The following is a 14282-nucleotide window of genomic DNA, read 5'->3' on the forward strand; positions in this document are numbered from 1 at the left end:
TGTTTGTGTTTCATATGGACTTTGCACAAGAAGTGGTTTAACAAAGATTTTCCATGATTTAGCCTTTATTTTTTACTGAACCGTATCGAATCGAAAGCGCACTGTATCGAGGTTTGTCTCATATCAGTGACTTCTTAACAACACTCGGCCTCAGTCAACAGGGAAACGTGGCTCTTGCCCCGTCTGGGAGTATGACATCATCACATTCTAGAACCTGAAAACCTCCCAGTTCCATCAGGTTCACGGCGCCGATGACATCATACATGTAAAGTTCCATAAAGCCTTGTTACCATGGCAACTCCGGAACTCAAAGCTAAACTTCAAAGCTTTGTGGGCTTTAACTCAAAGCTTTGTTTGGCCTCGGGGAGATTATAAGAGTAGGCAAATCGCAAATCACAAATCGAAAATCACAAATCGCTTAACGGAAAAGGCACATTTAGCTGAGCTTGACACAGAGCAAATCGTACAAAGATTTCAAACAGTAGACTTCACAGAGGAGACTTTACAGAGGAGATTTCACAGAGTAGGTCGCACTTTTGATCTGCGTAACAGTAAGTACAGCAACACTTACAAAACAACTCAATTATAAAACAAAAATGGCCAGAAATAACAGAAGAAATATACCCTTGACCTTAAACCATGACCTTAAACTAAAGAACTGTGGTCTTCGAAAGCAAATTGCCAAAAAAGATGAGCACAATGAGCGGCGATGGTGGCCCTCGCCCCGGCGCGCACCGCCCCCCCACGCGACCTCCGGGGACTCGCGACCGCCCCGGCACGCCACCCTCTCTTCCCGACATTCGCCCAGGTCGACAATGACGCATTAGTGATTCAAATTTCAGCACAATCGGACTAAGCCTGTGGGTGGAATCATTTTTTAACTATTTTTTGGGGGAGTCTTTGCGCCCCTGCTGGCCAGTGGTGGAAAATGCCTCATGTCCGTAATAGACTTTTTTTGCTTGTCATCATGCATAGAATTTAATTTCCGAATTTGGTCCAAATCCGATAATGTTGACGTTTCATGTCTATGCTAGGGGGCGCTATAGAGTTCATTTTTCATATGTTTTATAGTGTATTATATTCAGGCCATGATCAGGCATTAGTGATTCAAATTTCAGCACGATCGGACTAAGCCTGTGGGTGTAATAATTTTTTAACTATTTTTTTCAGACAAGACGAGTTACAGCAATACCTAAAGCTGAAAACATGCCTCGGGAGAACAGAGGTAGGTTTTGCTATGCTAACTATGGTATTTATGGCTGGATTTTTGTTTTACTTTTCAGTGATATTTTATGTTATTAGGTTCTTTTTTCAGACCAAACTTGACAGTTTTGGCTGCTCAGCAGTGGTCTTCCTCAGAGTAGTTTCCAGTACTGTCTATTGAAAAAAAGAGGACAGATATGGTAACATTACTGTACATAAGGAGCTTAACAGAAAAAGTGCAAAGGGCAATGGGAAAACACAATATCAACACACCAGTGAAACCATACAAAAAACTCAGGCAATTGCTCGTCTACCCAAAAGATAAAATAGAACCGGAGTATAAATGTAATGTCATATACGAAATACCCTGCATGTCCTGCAATAAAACATACATTGGGGAAACAGGGAGCGCATTCAATACACGAAAAAAGGAACACAGGACAGAATGCGAAAAGGAAACAGCAAAGGAAGGTAGGAAGACAGCGCCAAAACCTGTATAAATCAGCTGTCCGGACACGTCAAAGCAACATCACTTGACCACTCTGAGGAAGACCGCTAGTGAGCAGTTGAAACTGTCAGGTCTGAAAACAAACTCTTGGTCTGAAAAAAGAACCTAATAACATAAATTATTGGAAGACCAAATGAACCTCATAAAAACAATTATGTATATTATATGTATATTGTCTAAAGACTACACTTATAGCCTTAATTGTATATAAAGTTGCATTAGAAAGAATCTGCTCTCATGTTTCATATTGTTTTCATGATGCTTGTCTCATTTGCTGGCTTATCCTCTACAGCTCAGAGGAAATCAAATTGTGTAAAAGAGGTTGAAAAACTTCAAGAAAAGCGTGAGAAGAGACGACTTCAGCAACAGGAACTCAGAGAAAAGAGGGCCCAAGTATGAGTTTGAGGAATGTCAACTTTCCTTTGTTGTGTGGTTCAAATTATTTAACACTTTATTTTCCAGGAAGTAGATGTCAATTTACCCAACTATGAAATTATGTGCATGATCAGAGACTTCAGAGCCAGTCTGGACTACAGGCCCCTAACCTCCAATGATCTAGTAAGTCATATTAACATACAGTCCCTGACAAAAGTCTTGTCGCTTATCCATTTTGTAGAAACAAAAGCTTATAACTTGACTTTAAATTAATCGATTGGTTTTAGAAATGTCTCATATGAAGCTAAAACCCTCCCAAATTATGCTCAATATATTAAAAAAAATTTGCTTCACTGAAAAAAGATTGATAATTTAATGAACACAGAAAGGTCAGATTTTGGCAAGACAAAAGTCTTGTCGCCTTGTCATATGATGCACCCAATCCTAGATTACAGTCTCACCTGTGATCAGTTACTGATCAATCAGTTAGTGGGTGTGTATAAAAAGAACCCCAGCACACCAGACCTTCACATCAACTGCAACTTGACCTCTGACAACATGCCTTAAGATCCACCCTGAGACCAAAGCATTAATTATCAAGAGGCTGAAGACCAGATCCACTGCTGAGGTGGTGACACCTTCAATGTGTGTCTCAGCGTCAAGTACAAAGAATAAGAAAAAGATCTGAAATGACTGGAGATGTTTTTGACAAGCCCAGGTCCGGCAGACCCCGCAAGACAACTGCTCGGGAGGACCGTTTGTTGATTCGAAAATCCACTGCCAGCCCCTTTTCCACTGCAGCAGACTCCACCAGGCCTGGTCACCTCAAGTCCCTGTGTCAACCTGAACAGTTTGTAGAATTCTGTGTCAAAATGGCCTCCATGGTCGAATCAGTGCACAGAAACCAGCACTAAACAAAAGGCAATTAAAAAACTGTGTGGCATTTGCCAAGGCCCACAGCCTGCTAAAAGGATGGACACTGGAAAAGTGGCAGAAGGTGGATTTCTCAGATGAATCCTCAGTTGAATTACATCACAGCTGCCACAAATATTGCAGGAGACCTACTGGAGCCCGCATGGATCCAAGATTCACCCAGAAAACAGTTAAGTTTGGTGGCGGAAAAATCATGGCCTGGGGTTACATCCATTATGGGAGTGTGCGAGACATTTGCAGGGTGGAAGGCAATATCAATAGCCTAAAATATCAAGAAGTATTAGCTCCTCTTACATTCCCAACCATAAAAGGGGTCAAATTTTGCAGCAGGATGTGCTCCATCGCTCAACATCAAAGTTTCTCAAGGCGAAGAAGATCAAGGTGCTCCAGGACTGGCCAGCCCAGTCACCAGACATGAACATCATTGAGCATGTCTGGGGTAGAATGAAAGAGGAAGCATGGAAGGCAAAACCAAAGAATCTTGATGAACTCTGGGAGGCATGTAAGACGCTTTCTTTGCTATTCCTGATGACTTCATCAACAAATTGTATGAATCATTGTGGAACCGCATGGATGTAGTCCTTGAAGCTCATGGAAGTCATACAAGATATTAAATATGGATCTCACAGCACCACTACTTCATTCACTGACGTTATGCAACATATTTTTGTATTTGAAGTAAATTATTTGTTCAATTTTCTGTAGGCGACAAAACTTTTGTCTTGCCAAAATCTGACCTTTCTGTGTTCATTAAATGATCAATCTTTTTTCAGTGAAGCAAATTTATTTTAGTTTATTGAGCATAATTTGGGAGGGTTTTAGCTTTCATATGAGACATTTCTAAAACCAATCGATTAATTTAAAGTCAAGTTATAAGCTTTTGTTTCTACAAAATGGATAAGCGACAAGACTTTTGTCAGGGACTGTACAGTATTTAAATGTTCATGTTTATTTACTATTGTAGTATTATATTCTATTATTAACTATTGAAGTTTACAACAAAAATTGTATCCTGCAGATAGAGGAGCACAGAATATGTGTGTGTGTGCGCGCTCGACCATTGAATAAAAAAGGTAGGTTCTCTATTATTGGCTTTTTTGATTTATATAGTGAATGTATCAGTTTTCTGTAAACTGTCCCTTTTAGAGCTATCAATGAAGGACTTAGATGTCATCACTATCCCAAGTAAAGATGTTGTTATGGTTCATGAACCGAAGCAAAAAGTTGACCTGACACGCTACTTGGAGAATCAAACATTTCGCTTTGACTACGCTTTTGATGAGAACTCCACAAATGAAATGGTTTACAGGTATGGGTTTTATTGTCCCTTTGAGCATTTAAAAAAATCATGACTTCAGACAACATCAACTGTGTTGCCAGATTTACAGCCCAGCCTTTGGTTGAGACCATTTTTGAAAGAGGAATGGCAACTTGCTTTGCTTACGGACAAACTGGAAGTGGAAAAACACATGTAAGTAATGTTTCTGATTCCGATATGTTGTGAAATGACATTACTTAGGAATGACTATGTTTCAGACCATGGGAGGAGACTTTTCAGGGAAGAACCAGGACTGCTCTAAAGGAATCTACGCTCTGTCAGGTAAGTTATTTAATCATTTAATTTTGTTTTAGCTTATGTATGCATGTGTGTATATTTTTATATATACCGGTACATATATATGTATGCATTATATTATGTACGTATATTTTTTTCAGCCAGAGATGTCTTTCTCATGTTGAAAAAGCCAAACTACAAAAAGTTAGATCTCCAGGTCTTTGCCACTTTTTTTGAAATCTACAGTGGCAAGGTTGGTATGCATACTTCATACATACCCATATTTATATGTTGTTTTAATAAACAGCTGCTGCTTTTGTCTTTAAGGTGTTTGACTTGCTGAATCATAAGGCCAAGCTGCGGGTATTGGAAGATAGGAAGCAGCAAGTCCAGGTGGTGGGCCTACAGGAGAGAGAGGTCAAATGCACAGAAGATGTCCTTAAACTAATCGAAGTCGGAAACAGCTGCAGGTATCCTTTGGCTCAGCTGTAGTATATGATTCCTTTATTGGCTGTGGGAAATAATTCATATGATTTTCCCAAGGACTTCTGGGAAGACATCAGCAAACGCCCATTCCTCCAGGAGCCATGCCGTTTTCCAGATCATTTTGCGCAGACGAGGAAAGATGCACGGAAAGTTTTCTCTTGTCGATCTGGCTGGAAACGAGAGGGGAGCTGACACATCCAGTGCAGACCGCCAGACTCGTCTCGAAGGAGCTGAGATCAACAAGAGTCTGTTGGCTCTGAAGGTATGCTGCCCAATCCTTTACCATATTATCTGATATGTTTGTTATCCTTTTGATTTATCTTTTTCAGGAATGTATTCGGGCTCTAGGACGAAACAAACCCCACACTCCATTTAGAGCAAGCAAATTGACTCAAGTACTGAGAGATTCCTTCATTGGAGAAAACTCTAGAACTTGCATGGTATGGCAAAAACCAGTGGTCACCATTTAACTTCTGTTATGTCCTTGATGAGACACTTAGTTAAACCATTGAAGAAGAACCACAGGAAACGTTTTGGAAGTTTAATTTTCCTCTTCAGATGGTGTAACAGACAACAACGTTGCTCTTAGAATCTGAGCCAAATGTAATACCAAAACAAAGTGCATTCATCTTATTTAAAACTTTATATATTCACTTAATAATACAAAAATATAAATGTTTAGGGACTTATAAACACATTAAGTAACTCACAGTATTGCCTGCTTTGAGCTCCAAGGTGGATTACGGTTGATGAGACCAGCCTGACAGATCCCACATACAGAATGTCTATTTTCTGGTTTCCATCTATGGAAACCAGAAAATGCACACCGGAAGTGAACCCATTCCGCTATTTTTTTTATACATTTTTAAACATGAAAGTAATTAACTTATTTATTAAAGGAACACTATTAAAGGTACAATTGTCTTAAGGGCAACACAGCTTCATACCTTAAGTTTGGTCAAGGGGCTTGAATGTTTTTATTTTTTCAGATTGCTACAATCTCCCCTGGAATGGCATCTTGTGAAAACACTTTAAACACTTTGAGATATGCCAACAGGTGTGTGGGGTTTAATTACACCTTATTGTCCTTGTGTTGTGTCTTGTGTCTCATTTAAAATCACTGTGTTTGCAGGGTCAAAGAGTTTGGCATAAACCCTTCAGATATCTCTTTCACACAGAGCGGGGGAGGAGGGCGATCTGAGTTGTCACCTACTTATGAGTATGACCTATACTGATTAACTATATATATATAAAACAGTTATACTAGTAAACCTTTTAAAAACACAACATAGACCTGAAGAACATGTGACCTCTGCACTGTTTATGTTCAGGGTCCAGGATCTAACAGTGGATCCTCTGGCAGCGATGGACTGTCATCAGGCTGGACACATTAACCAGCTGGAGGTGCTTGAGGCCCAGTGGGGAGTTGGCAGCTCCCCACAGAGAGATGATCTGAAGTTGCTCTGTGAACAGAAGTGTAAGTATAACGGGGGGGACCGGAGGGTGTGTTCCAACTATAGGGGGATCACACTCCTCAGCCTTCCCGGTAAGGTCTATGCCAGGGTACTGGAGAGGAGAATCCGGCCGATAGTCGAACCTCAGATCCAGGAGGAGCAATGTGGTTTTCGTCCTGGCCGTGGAACACTGGACCAGCTCTACACTCTCCATAGGGTGCTCGAGGGTTCATGGGAGTTTGCCCAACCAGTCCACATGTGTGCTTTGTGGATCTGGAGAAGGCATTCGACCGTGTCCCTCGTGGTGTCCTGTGGGGGGTGCTCCGGGAGTATGGGGTCCGGGGCCCTTTGCTAAGGGCTGTCCGGTCCCTGTATGACCGGAGCAGGAGCTGTGTTCGCATTGCCGGCAGTAAGTCAGACCTGTTCTCGGTGCATGTTGGACTCCGCCAGGGCTCCCCTTTGTCACCGGTTCTGTTCATTGTGTTTATGGACAGAATTTCTAGGCGCAGTCAGGGGCCAGAGGGGGTCCGGTTTGGGGACCACAGGATCTCATCTCTGCTGTTTGCGGATGATGTTGTCCTGTTGGCTTCATCGAACCAGGACCTGCAATGTGCACTGGGGCGGTTTGCAGCCGAGTGTGAAGCGGCTGGGATGAAGATCAGCTCTTCTAAGTCTGAGGCCATGGTTCTCGACCGGAAAAAGGTGGCTTGCCCTCTCCGGGTGGGTGGAGAGTCCCTGCCTCAAGTGGAGGAGTTCAAGTATCTCGGGTCTTGTTCACGAGTGAGGGAAGGACGGAACGTGAGATTGACAGGCGGATCGGTGCAGCTTCGGCAGTGATGCGGTCGCTGTATCGGACCGTTGTGGTGAAGAGGGAGCTGACCCGAAAGGCGAAGCTCTCAATTTACCGGTCAGTCTTCGTTCCTACTCTCACCTATGGTCATGAGCTCTGGGTAGTGACCGAAAGGACGAGATCACGGATACAAGCGCTTGAAATGGGTTTCCTTCGCAGGGTGGCTGGGCGCTCCCTTAGAGATAGGGTGAGGAGCTCAGTCACACGGGAGGAGCTCGGAGTAGAGCCGCTGCTCCTCCACGTCGAGAGGAGCCAGTTGAGGTGGCTCGGGCATCTGTTCCGGATGCCTCCTGGGCGCCTCCCTCGGGAGGTGTTCCGGGTATGTCCCACCGGGAGGAGGCCCCGGGGAAGACCCAGGACACGCTGGAGGGACTATGTCGCTCGGCTGGCCTGGGAACGCCTCGGGGTCCCCCCGGAGGAGCTGGAGGACGTGTCTGGGGTGAAGGAAGTCTGGGAGTCCCTGCTTAGGCTGCTGCCCCCATGACCCGGCCCCGGATAAGCGGACGAAAATGGATGGATGGATTGTTTCACACAATCATGTTAACATTGCAAATTCAGATATTTAAAGTCCACTCACTTTTACAAAACTTATTTTCACAAAACATGAAATGCCAATGCTATGAGCACTTTAAAAAATCTAAACAAGTATCTTTAAGAGACCTAATAAAATGTAGTATTTTTCACTTGTATAATTACTAGTGAGAAGGATTTGTGTGGGACCATATAATGTACATTGAACTCTGTTTTGTGATGTTTTAGGAAGAGGAAGTTTCCCCACAGCTCTTCACTTTCCACGAGGCTGTGTCTCAGCTTGTGGAGATGGAAGAGCAGGTTCTTGAGGACCACAGAGCTGTGTTTCAGGTAAACAATTCAAGTGACATCCATTTTATCTGTGTAAATCTGAGCTGCATGGATTTATAAATCTTAAATCTATTCACAGAAGTCGATTCGTTGGTTAGAAGATGAAAATAGTACTTTTAGAAATGACAAAGGNTTTCTGTAAACTGTCCCTTTTAGAGCTATCAATGAAGGACTTAGATGTCATCACTATCCCAAGTAAAGATGTTGTTATGGTTCATGAACCGAAGCAAAAAGTTGACCTGACACGCTACTTGGAGAATCAAACATTTCGCTTTGACTACGCTTTTGATGAGAACTCCACAAATGAAATGGTTTACAGGTATGGGTTTTATTGTCCCTTTGAGCATTTAAAAAAATCATGACTTCAGACAACATCAACTGTGTTGCCAGATTTACAGCCCAGCCTTTGGTTGAGACCATTTTTGAAAGAGGAATGGCAACTTGCTTTGCTTACGGACAAACTGGAAGTGGAAAAAACACATGTAAGTAATGTTTCTGATTCCGATATGTTGTGAAATGACATTACTTAGGAATGACTATGTTTCAGACCATGGGAGGAGACTTTTCAGGGAAGAACCAGGACTGCTCTAAAGGAATCTACGCTCTGTCAGGTAAGTTATTTAATCATTTAATTTTGTTTTAGCTTATGTATGCATGTGTGTATATTTTTATATATACCGGTACATATATATGTATGCATTATATTATGTACGTATATTTTTTTTCAGCCAGAGATGTCTTTTCTCATGTTGAAAAAGCCAAACTACAAAAAGTTAGATCTCCAGGTCTTTGCCACTTTTTTTGAAATCTACAGTGGCAAGGTTGGTATGCATACTTCATACATACCCATATTTATATGTTGTTTTAATAAACAGCTGCTGCTTTTGTCTTTAAGGTGTTTGACTTGCTGAATCATAAGGCCAAGCTGCGGGTATTGGAAGATAGGAAGCAGCAAGTCCAGGTGGTGGGCCTACAGGAGAGAGAGGTCAAATGCACAGAAGATGTCCTTAAACTAATCGAAGTCGGAAACAGCTGCAGGTATCCTTTGGCTCAGCTGTAGTATATGATTCCTTTATTGGCTGTGGGAAATAATTCATATGATTTTCCCAAGGACTTCTGGGAAGACATCAGCAAACGCCCATTCCTCCAGGAGCCATGCCGTTTTCCAGATCATTTTGCGCAGACGAGGAAAGATGCACGGAAAGTTTTCTCTTGTCGATCTGGCTGGAAACGAGAGGGGAGCTGACACATCCAGTGCAGACCGCCAGACTCGTCTCGAAGGAGCTGAGATCAACAAGAGTCTGTTGGCTCTGAAGGTATGCTGCCCAATCCTTTACCATATTATCTGATATGTTTGTTATCCTTTTGATTTATCTTTTTCAGGAATGTATTCGGGCTCTAGGACGAAACAAACCCCACACTCCATTTAGAGCAAGCAAATTGACTCAAGTACTGAGAGATTCCTTCATTGGAGAAAACTCTAGAACTTGCATGGTATGGCAAAAACCAGTGGTCACCATTTAACTTCTGTTATGTCCTTGATGAGACACTTAGTTAAACCATTGAAGAAGAACCACAGGAAACGTTTTGGAAGTTTAATTTTCCTCTTCAGATGGTGTAACAGACAACAACGTTGCTCTTAGAATCTGAGCCAAATGTAATACCAAAACAAAGTGCATTCATCTTATTTAAAACTTTATATATTCACTTAATAATACAAAAATATAAATGTTTAGGGACTTATAAACACATTAAGTAACTCACAGTATTGCCTGCTTTGAGCTCCAAGGTGGATTACGGTTGATGAGACCAGCCTGACAGATCCCACATACAGAATGTCTATTTTCTGGTTTCCATCTATGGAAACCAGAAAATGCACACCGGAAGTGAACCCATTCCGCTATTTTTTTTATACATTTTTAAACATGAAAGTAATTAACTTATTTATTAAAGGAACACTATTAAAGGTACAATTGTCTTAAGGGCAACACAGCTTCATACCTTAAGTTTGGTCAAGGGGCTTGAATGTTTTTATTTTTTCAGATTGCTACAATCTCCCCTGGAATGGCATCTTGTGAAAACACTTTAAACACTTTGAGATATGCCAACAGGTGTGTGGGGTTTAATTACACCTTATTGTCCTTGTGTTGTGTCTTGTGTCTCATTTAAAATCACTGTGTTTGCAGGGTCAAAGAGTTTGGCATAAACCCTTCAGATATCTCTTTCACACAGAGCGGGGGAGGAGGGCGATCTGAGTTGTCACCTACTTATGAGTATGACCTATACTGATTAACTATATATATATAAAACAGTTATACTAGTAAACCTTTTAAAAACACAACATAGACCTGAAGAACATGTGACCTCTGCACTGTTTATGTTCAGGGTCCAGGATCTAACAGTGGATCCTCTGGCAGCGATGGACTGTCATCAGGCTGGACACATTAACCAGCTGGAGGTGCTTGAGGCCCAGTGGGGAGTTGGCAGCTCCCCACAGAGAGATGATCTGAAGTTGCTCTGTGAACAGAATGTAAGTATAACGGGGGGGACCGGAGGGTGTGTTCCAACTATAGGGGGATCACACTCCTCAGCCTTCCCGGTAAGGTCTATGCCAGGGTACTGGAGAGGAGAATCCGGCCGATAGTCGAACCTCAGATCCAGGAGGAGCAATGTGGTTTTCGTCCTGGCCGTGGAACACTGGACCAGCTCTACACTCTCCATAGGGTGCTCGAGGGTTCATGGGAGTTTGCCCAACCAGTCCACATGTGCTTTTGTGGATCTGGAGAAGGCATTCGACCGTGTCCCTCGTGGTGTCCTGTGGGGGGTGCTCCGGGAGTATGGGGTCCGGGGCCCTTTGCTAAGGGCTGTCCGGTCCCTGTATGACCGGAGCAGGAGCTGTGTTCGCATTGCCGGCAGTAAGTCAGACCTGTTCTCGGTGCATGTTGGACTCCGCCAGGGCTCCCTTTGTCACCGGTTCTGTTCATTGTGTTTATGGACAGAATTTCTAGGCGCAGTCAGGGGCCAGAGGGGGTCCGGTTTGGGGACCACAGGATCTCATCTCTGCTGTTTGCGGACGATGTTGTCCTGTTGGCTTCATCGAACCAGGACCTGCAATGTGCACTGGGGCGGTTTGCAGCCGAGTGTGAAGCGGCTGGGATGAAGATCAGCTCTTCTAAGTCTGAGGCCATGGTTCTCGACCGGAAAAAGGTGGCTTGCCCTCTCCGGGTGGGTGGAGAGTCCCTGCCTCAAGTGGAGGAGTTCAAGTATCTCGGGTCTTGTTCACGAGTGAGGGAAGGACGGAACGTGAGATTGACAGGCGGATCGGTGCAGCTTCGGCAGTGATGCGGTCGCTGTATCGGACCGTTGTGGTGAAGAGGGAGCTGACCCGAAAGGCGAAGCTCTCAATTTACCGGTCAGTCTTCGTTCCTACTCTCACCTATGGTCATGAGCTCTGGGTAGTGACCGAAAGGACGAGATCACGGATACAAGCGCTTGAAATGGGTTTCCTTCGCAGGGTGGCTGGGCGCTCCCTTAGAGATAGGGTGAGGAGCTCAGTCACACGGGAGGAGCTCGGAGTAGAGCCGCTGCTCCTCCACGTCGAGAGGAGCCAGTTGAGGTGGCTCGGGCATCTGTTCCGGATGCCTCCTGGGCGCCTCCCTCGGGAGGTGTTCCGGGTATGTCCCACCGGGAGGAGGCCCCGGGGAAGACCCAGGACACGCTGGAGGGACTATGTCGCTCGGCTGGCCTGGGAACGCCTCGGGGTCCCCCCGGAGGAGCTGGAGGACGTGTCTGGGGTGAAGGAAGTCTGGGAGTCCCTGCTTAGGCTGCTGCCCCCGTGACCCGGCCCCGGATAAGCGGACGAAAATGGATGGATGGATTGTTTCACACAATCATGTTAACATTGCAAATTCAGATATTTAAAGTCCACTCACTTTTACAAAACTTATTTTCACAAAACATGAAATGCCAATGCTATGAGCACTTTAAAAAATCTAAACAAGTATCTTTAAGAGACCTAATAAAATGTAGTATTTTTCACTTGTATAATTACTAGTGAGAAGGATTTGTGTGGGACCATATAATGTACATTGAACTCTGTTTTGTGATGTTTTAGGAAGAGGAAGTTTCCCCACAGCTCTTCACTTTCCACAAGGCTGTGTCTCAGCTTGTGGAGATGGAAGAGCAGGTTCTTGAGGACCACAGAGCTGTGTTTCAGGTAAACAATTCAAGTGACATCCATTTTATCTGTGTAAATCTGAGCTGCATGGATTTATAAATCTTAAATCTATTCACAGAAGTCGATTCGTTGGTTAGAAGATGAAATAAGTACTTTTAGAAATGACAAAGGAGGTAGACTATGATGGTTGAATCATATGCAACTCAACTTGAGCAAATTCTGGATCAGAAGATAGACATTCTCACTGAGCTGAGAGGTAAAATACAGTAATCAAGACTCTTGTTTTTTACATTGATACTTGCAGAGCATAATCTGTAATTCTGTTTTGTTTTAGACAAAGTAAAGTCTTTTCGCTGTGCACTACAGGAGGAGGAGCAGGCTAGCAAACAGATCACCCCAAAGAGGCCTCGGTTTAAAAAAGGAATCAGTTTAATTTAATCTTGCCTATAACCTTTGTACATGGGCATGATTTGGGCATGTGGTCTTTTTGTGTAAAATGAACCAAAACAAGCTGTTTGTGTCTGTGTAAAGTTAGAAAAATTTGACAATTATAAACTAAACTTTGGAAAAAAGCATTGTACGGTTGACCTATGAGGGGCACTGCAGTCAAGCCTGAGAGTTTAATGGAAACTTGAATCATTGATGATTAAAGTGAAATGAAGTGAACTAATTTGTCATAATAAAAAGTAATGCATTGTTATTGTGTCCCATTTTTGTGTTTTTCCATTGAAGTCTTTAACATGCACCTCTCAGTAAAACTGTTGCCAATACATTACTAGTATATTACCATCAAATAGTTTATTTCACACAGCAAAGGCAAAGAGAGCTTCATCTGTTCAAAAAACCTCAGTGCTTTATCTGAGGTTGAGGTCAATAAAACAAATGTTTTTAGTAATTAGTCAGCTAATACTAATATTTTATTACAGTGTAGTACAGTATAGGCTAGCATATACTTGGCCCCTTCATATCTTAAGTTGGTCATGCTGATCTTGTTGATAATGTAATAAATAAATATTGGTAAAATAAATAAATGAATAATTAGGCTACTCATTAAAATTATAAAAATTGAATGGCCTAAATGAAGTGAACATCTTTAAGAGTTGCAGTTAAGCTTGCAAATCCATAATGCTTACTGCTCAGAGTATAGTTTATTTACTGATACTGACATCAGTAGAAGCACACATAAATACACAATATATGCACATACTATAGGCCATGAGATTAAATGCTGGAATACAAAGAACAACTGGTCAACAGGAGCTGTAGTGCTGTTTGATTTCACTTACCACACATTATCATTAGGTCTGATACAACTTTAAAGGTGCACTATTTACCACTTGCTTGTTTTCATGGAGATGTGATAGATTTGTCTGGAATGTTCCGCAGTGTGCCTAAGGAACATAAAAACAAGCAAGAGACGCCACCAGGCCAAGTCTGCACTTGATCGCTTCAGTCCTGTGGTTTTGCATTGCTGTAATATGAACTGTTGGTAAAATAATAATAAAAACATAAAAGCCGCGCGCGGCGATGGTGGCCCTCGCCCCGGGCACGCACCGCCCCCCCTGGCGAACGCCGGGGACTCGCGACCGCCGGGGACTCGCGACCGCCCCGACACACCGCTCTCTCTTCCCGACAGCTCCCGAGGCCAACAGCTTGTCCACCAGAAAAATGACATAGTGTACCTTTAAAATAGGATAAAGTGAATGATTCTAGAGCCAAACTGTAGACACTAAGCCACAGGTCACGTGACTTTAATGGTCAAGAGCACTGTCACACTAAGACTAAGTGCATGAAAACACATCCTCCACCAGAAAAGTTACATAGTGTGCCTTTAAATTTCTCAAAAGTGAAATTATTCTAGAGGCCAAAGTGTAAAACTA

General features: G+C 43.0%; 2 protein-coding genes across 2 annotated transcripts; both read left to right on the forward strand.

Moving 5' to 3' along the window:
* The first annotated feature begins 219 nt into the window (after positions 1-219).
* Positions 220-8393, forward strand: LOC129411001 (kinesin-like protein KIF2A). The gene is made up of 17 exons (XM_055160346.1): positions 220-523; positions 1171-1225; positions 2004-2104; positions 2174-2269; positions 4038-4092; positions 4166-4328; positions 4400-4490; positions 4556-4619; positions 4736-4827; positions 4902-5044; positions 5118-5322; positions 5390-5500; positions 6050-6117; positions 6193-6279; positions 6392-6563; positions 8124-8225; positions 8382-8393. Exons 2-17 carry the CDS (start codon positions 1207-1209, stop codon positions 8391-8393), a joined length of 1581 nt encoding a protein of 526 aa, XP_055016321.1. The 5' UTR covers positions 220-523; positions 1171-1206.
* Positions 8394-8757: 364 nt separating this feature from the next.
* LOC110173933 (kinesin-like protein KIF2A) lies at positions 8758-12586 on the forward strand. Its single transcript, XM_055160347.1, has 10 exons — positions 8758-8836; positions 8958-9046; positions 9121-9263; positions 9337-9541; positions 9609-9719; positions 10269-10336; positions 10412-10498; positions 10611-10755; positions 12340-12441; positions 12521-12586. The coding sequence occupies exons 1-10, from the start codon at positions 8758-8760 to the stop codon at positions 12584-12586; spliced, it is 1095 nt and encodes a 364-aa protein (XP_055016322.1).
* Positions 12587-14282: the final 1696 nt, after the last annotated feature.

Source organism: Boleophthalmus pectinirostris, unplaced genomic scaffold (genome assembly GCF_026225935.1).
Source record: "Boleophthalmus pectinirostris isolate CB_2022bp ecotype Guang Dong unplaced genomic scaffold, ASM2622593v1 HiC_scaffold_3, whole genome shotgun sequence".
In the NCBI taxonomy this organism is placed as follows: Eukaryota; Metazoa; Chordata; class Actinopteri; order Gobiiformes; family Gobiidae; genus Boleophthalmus; species Boleophthalmus pectinirostris.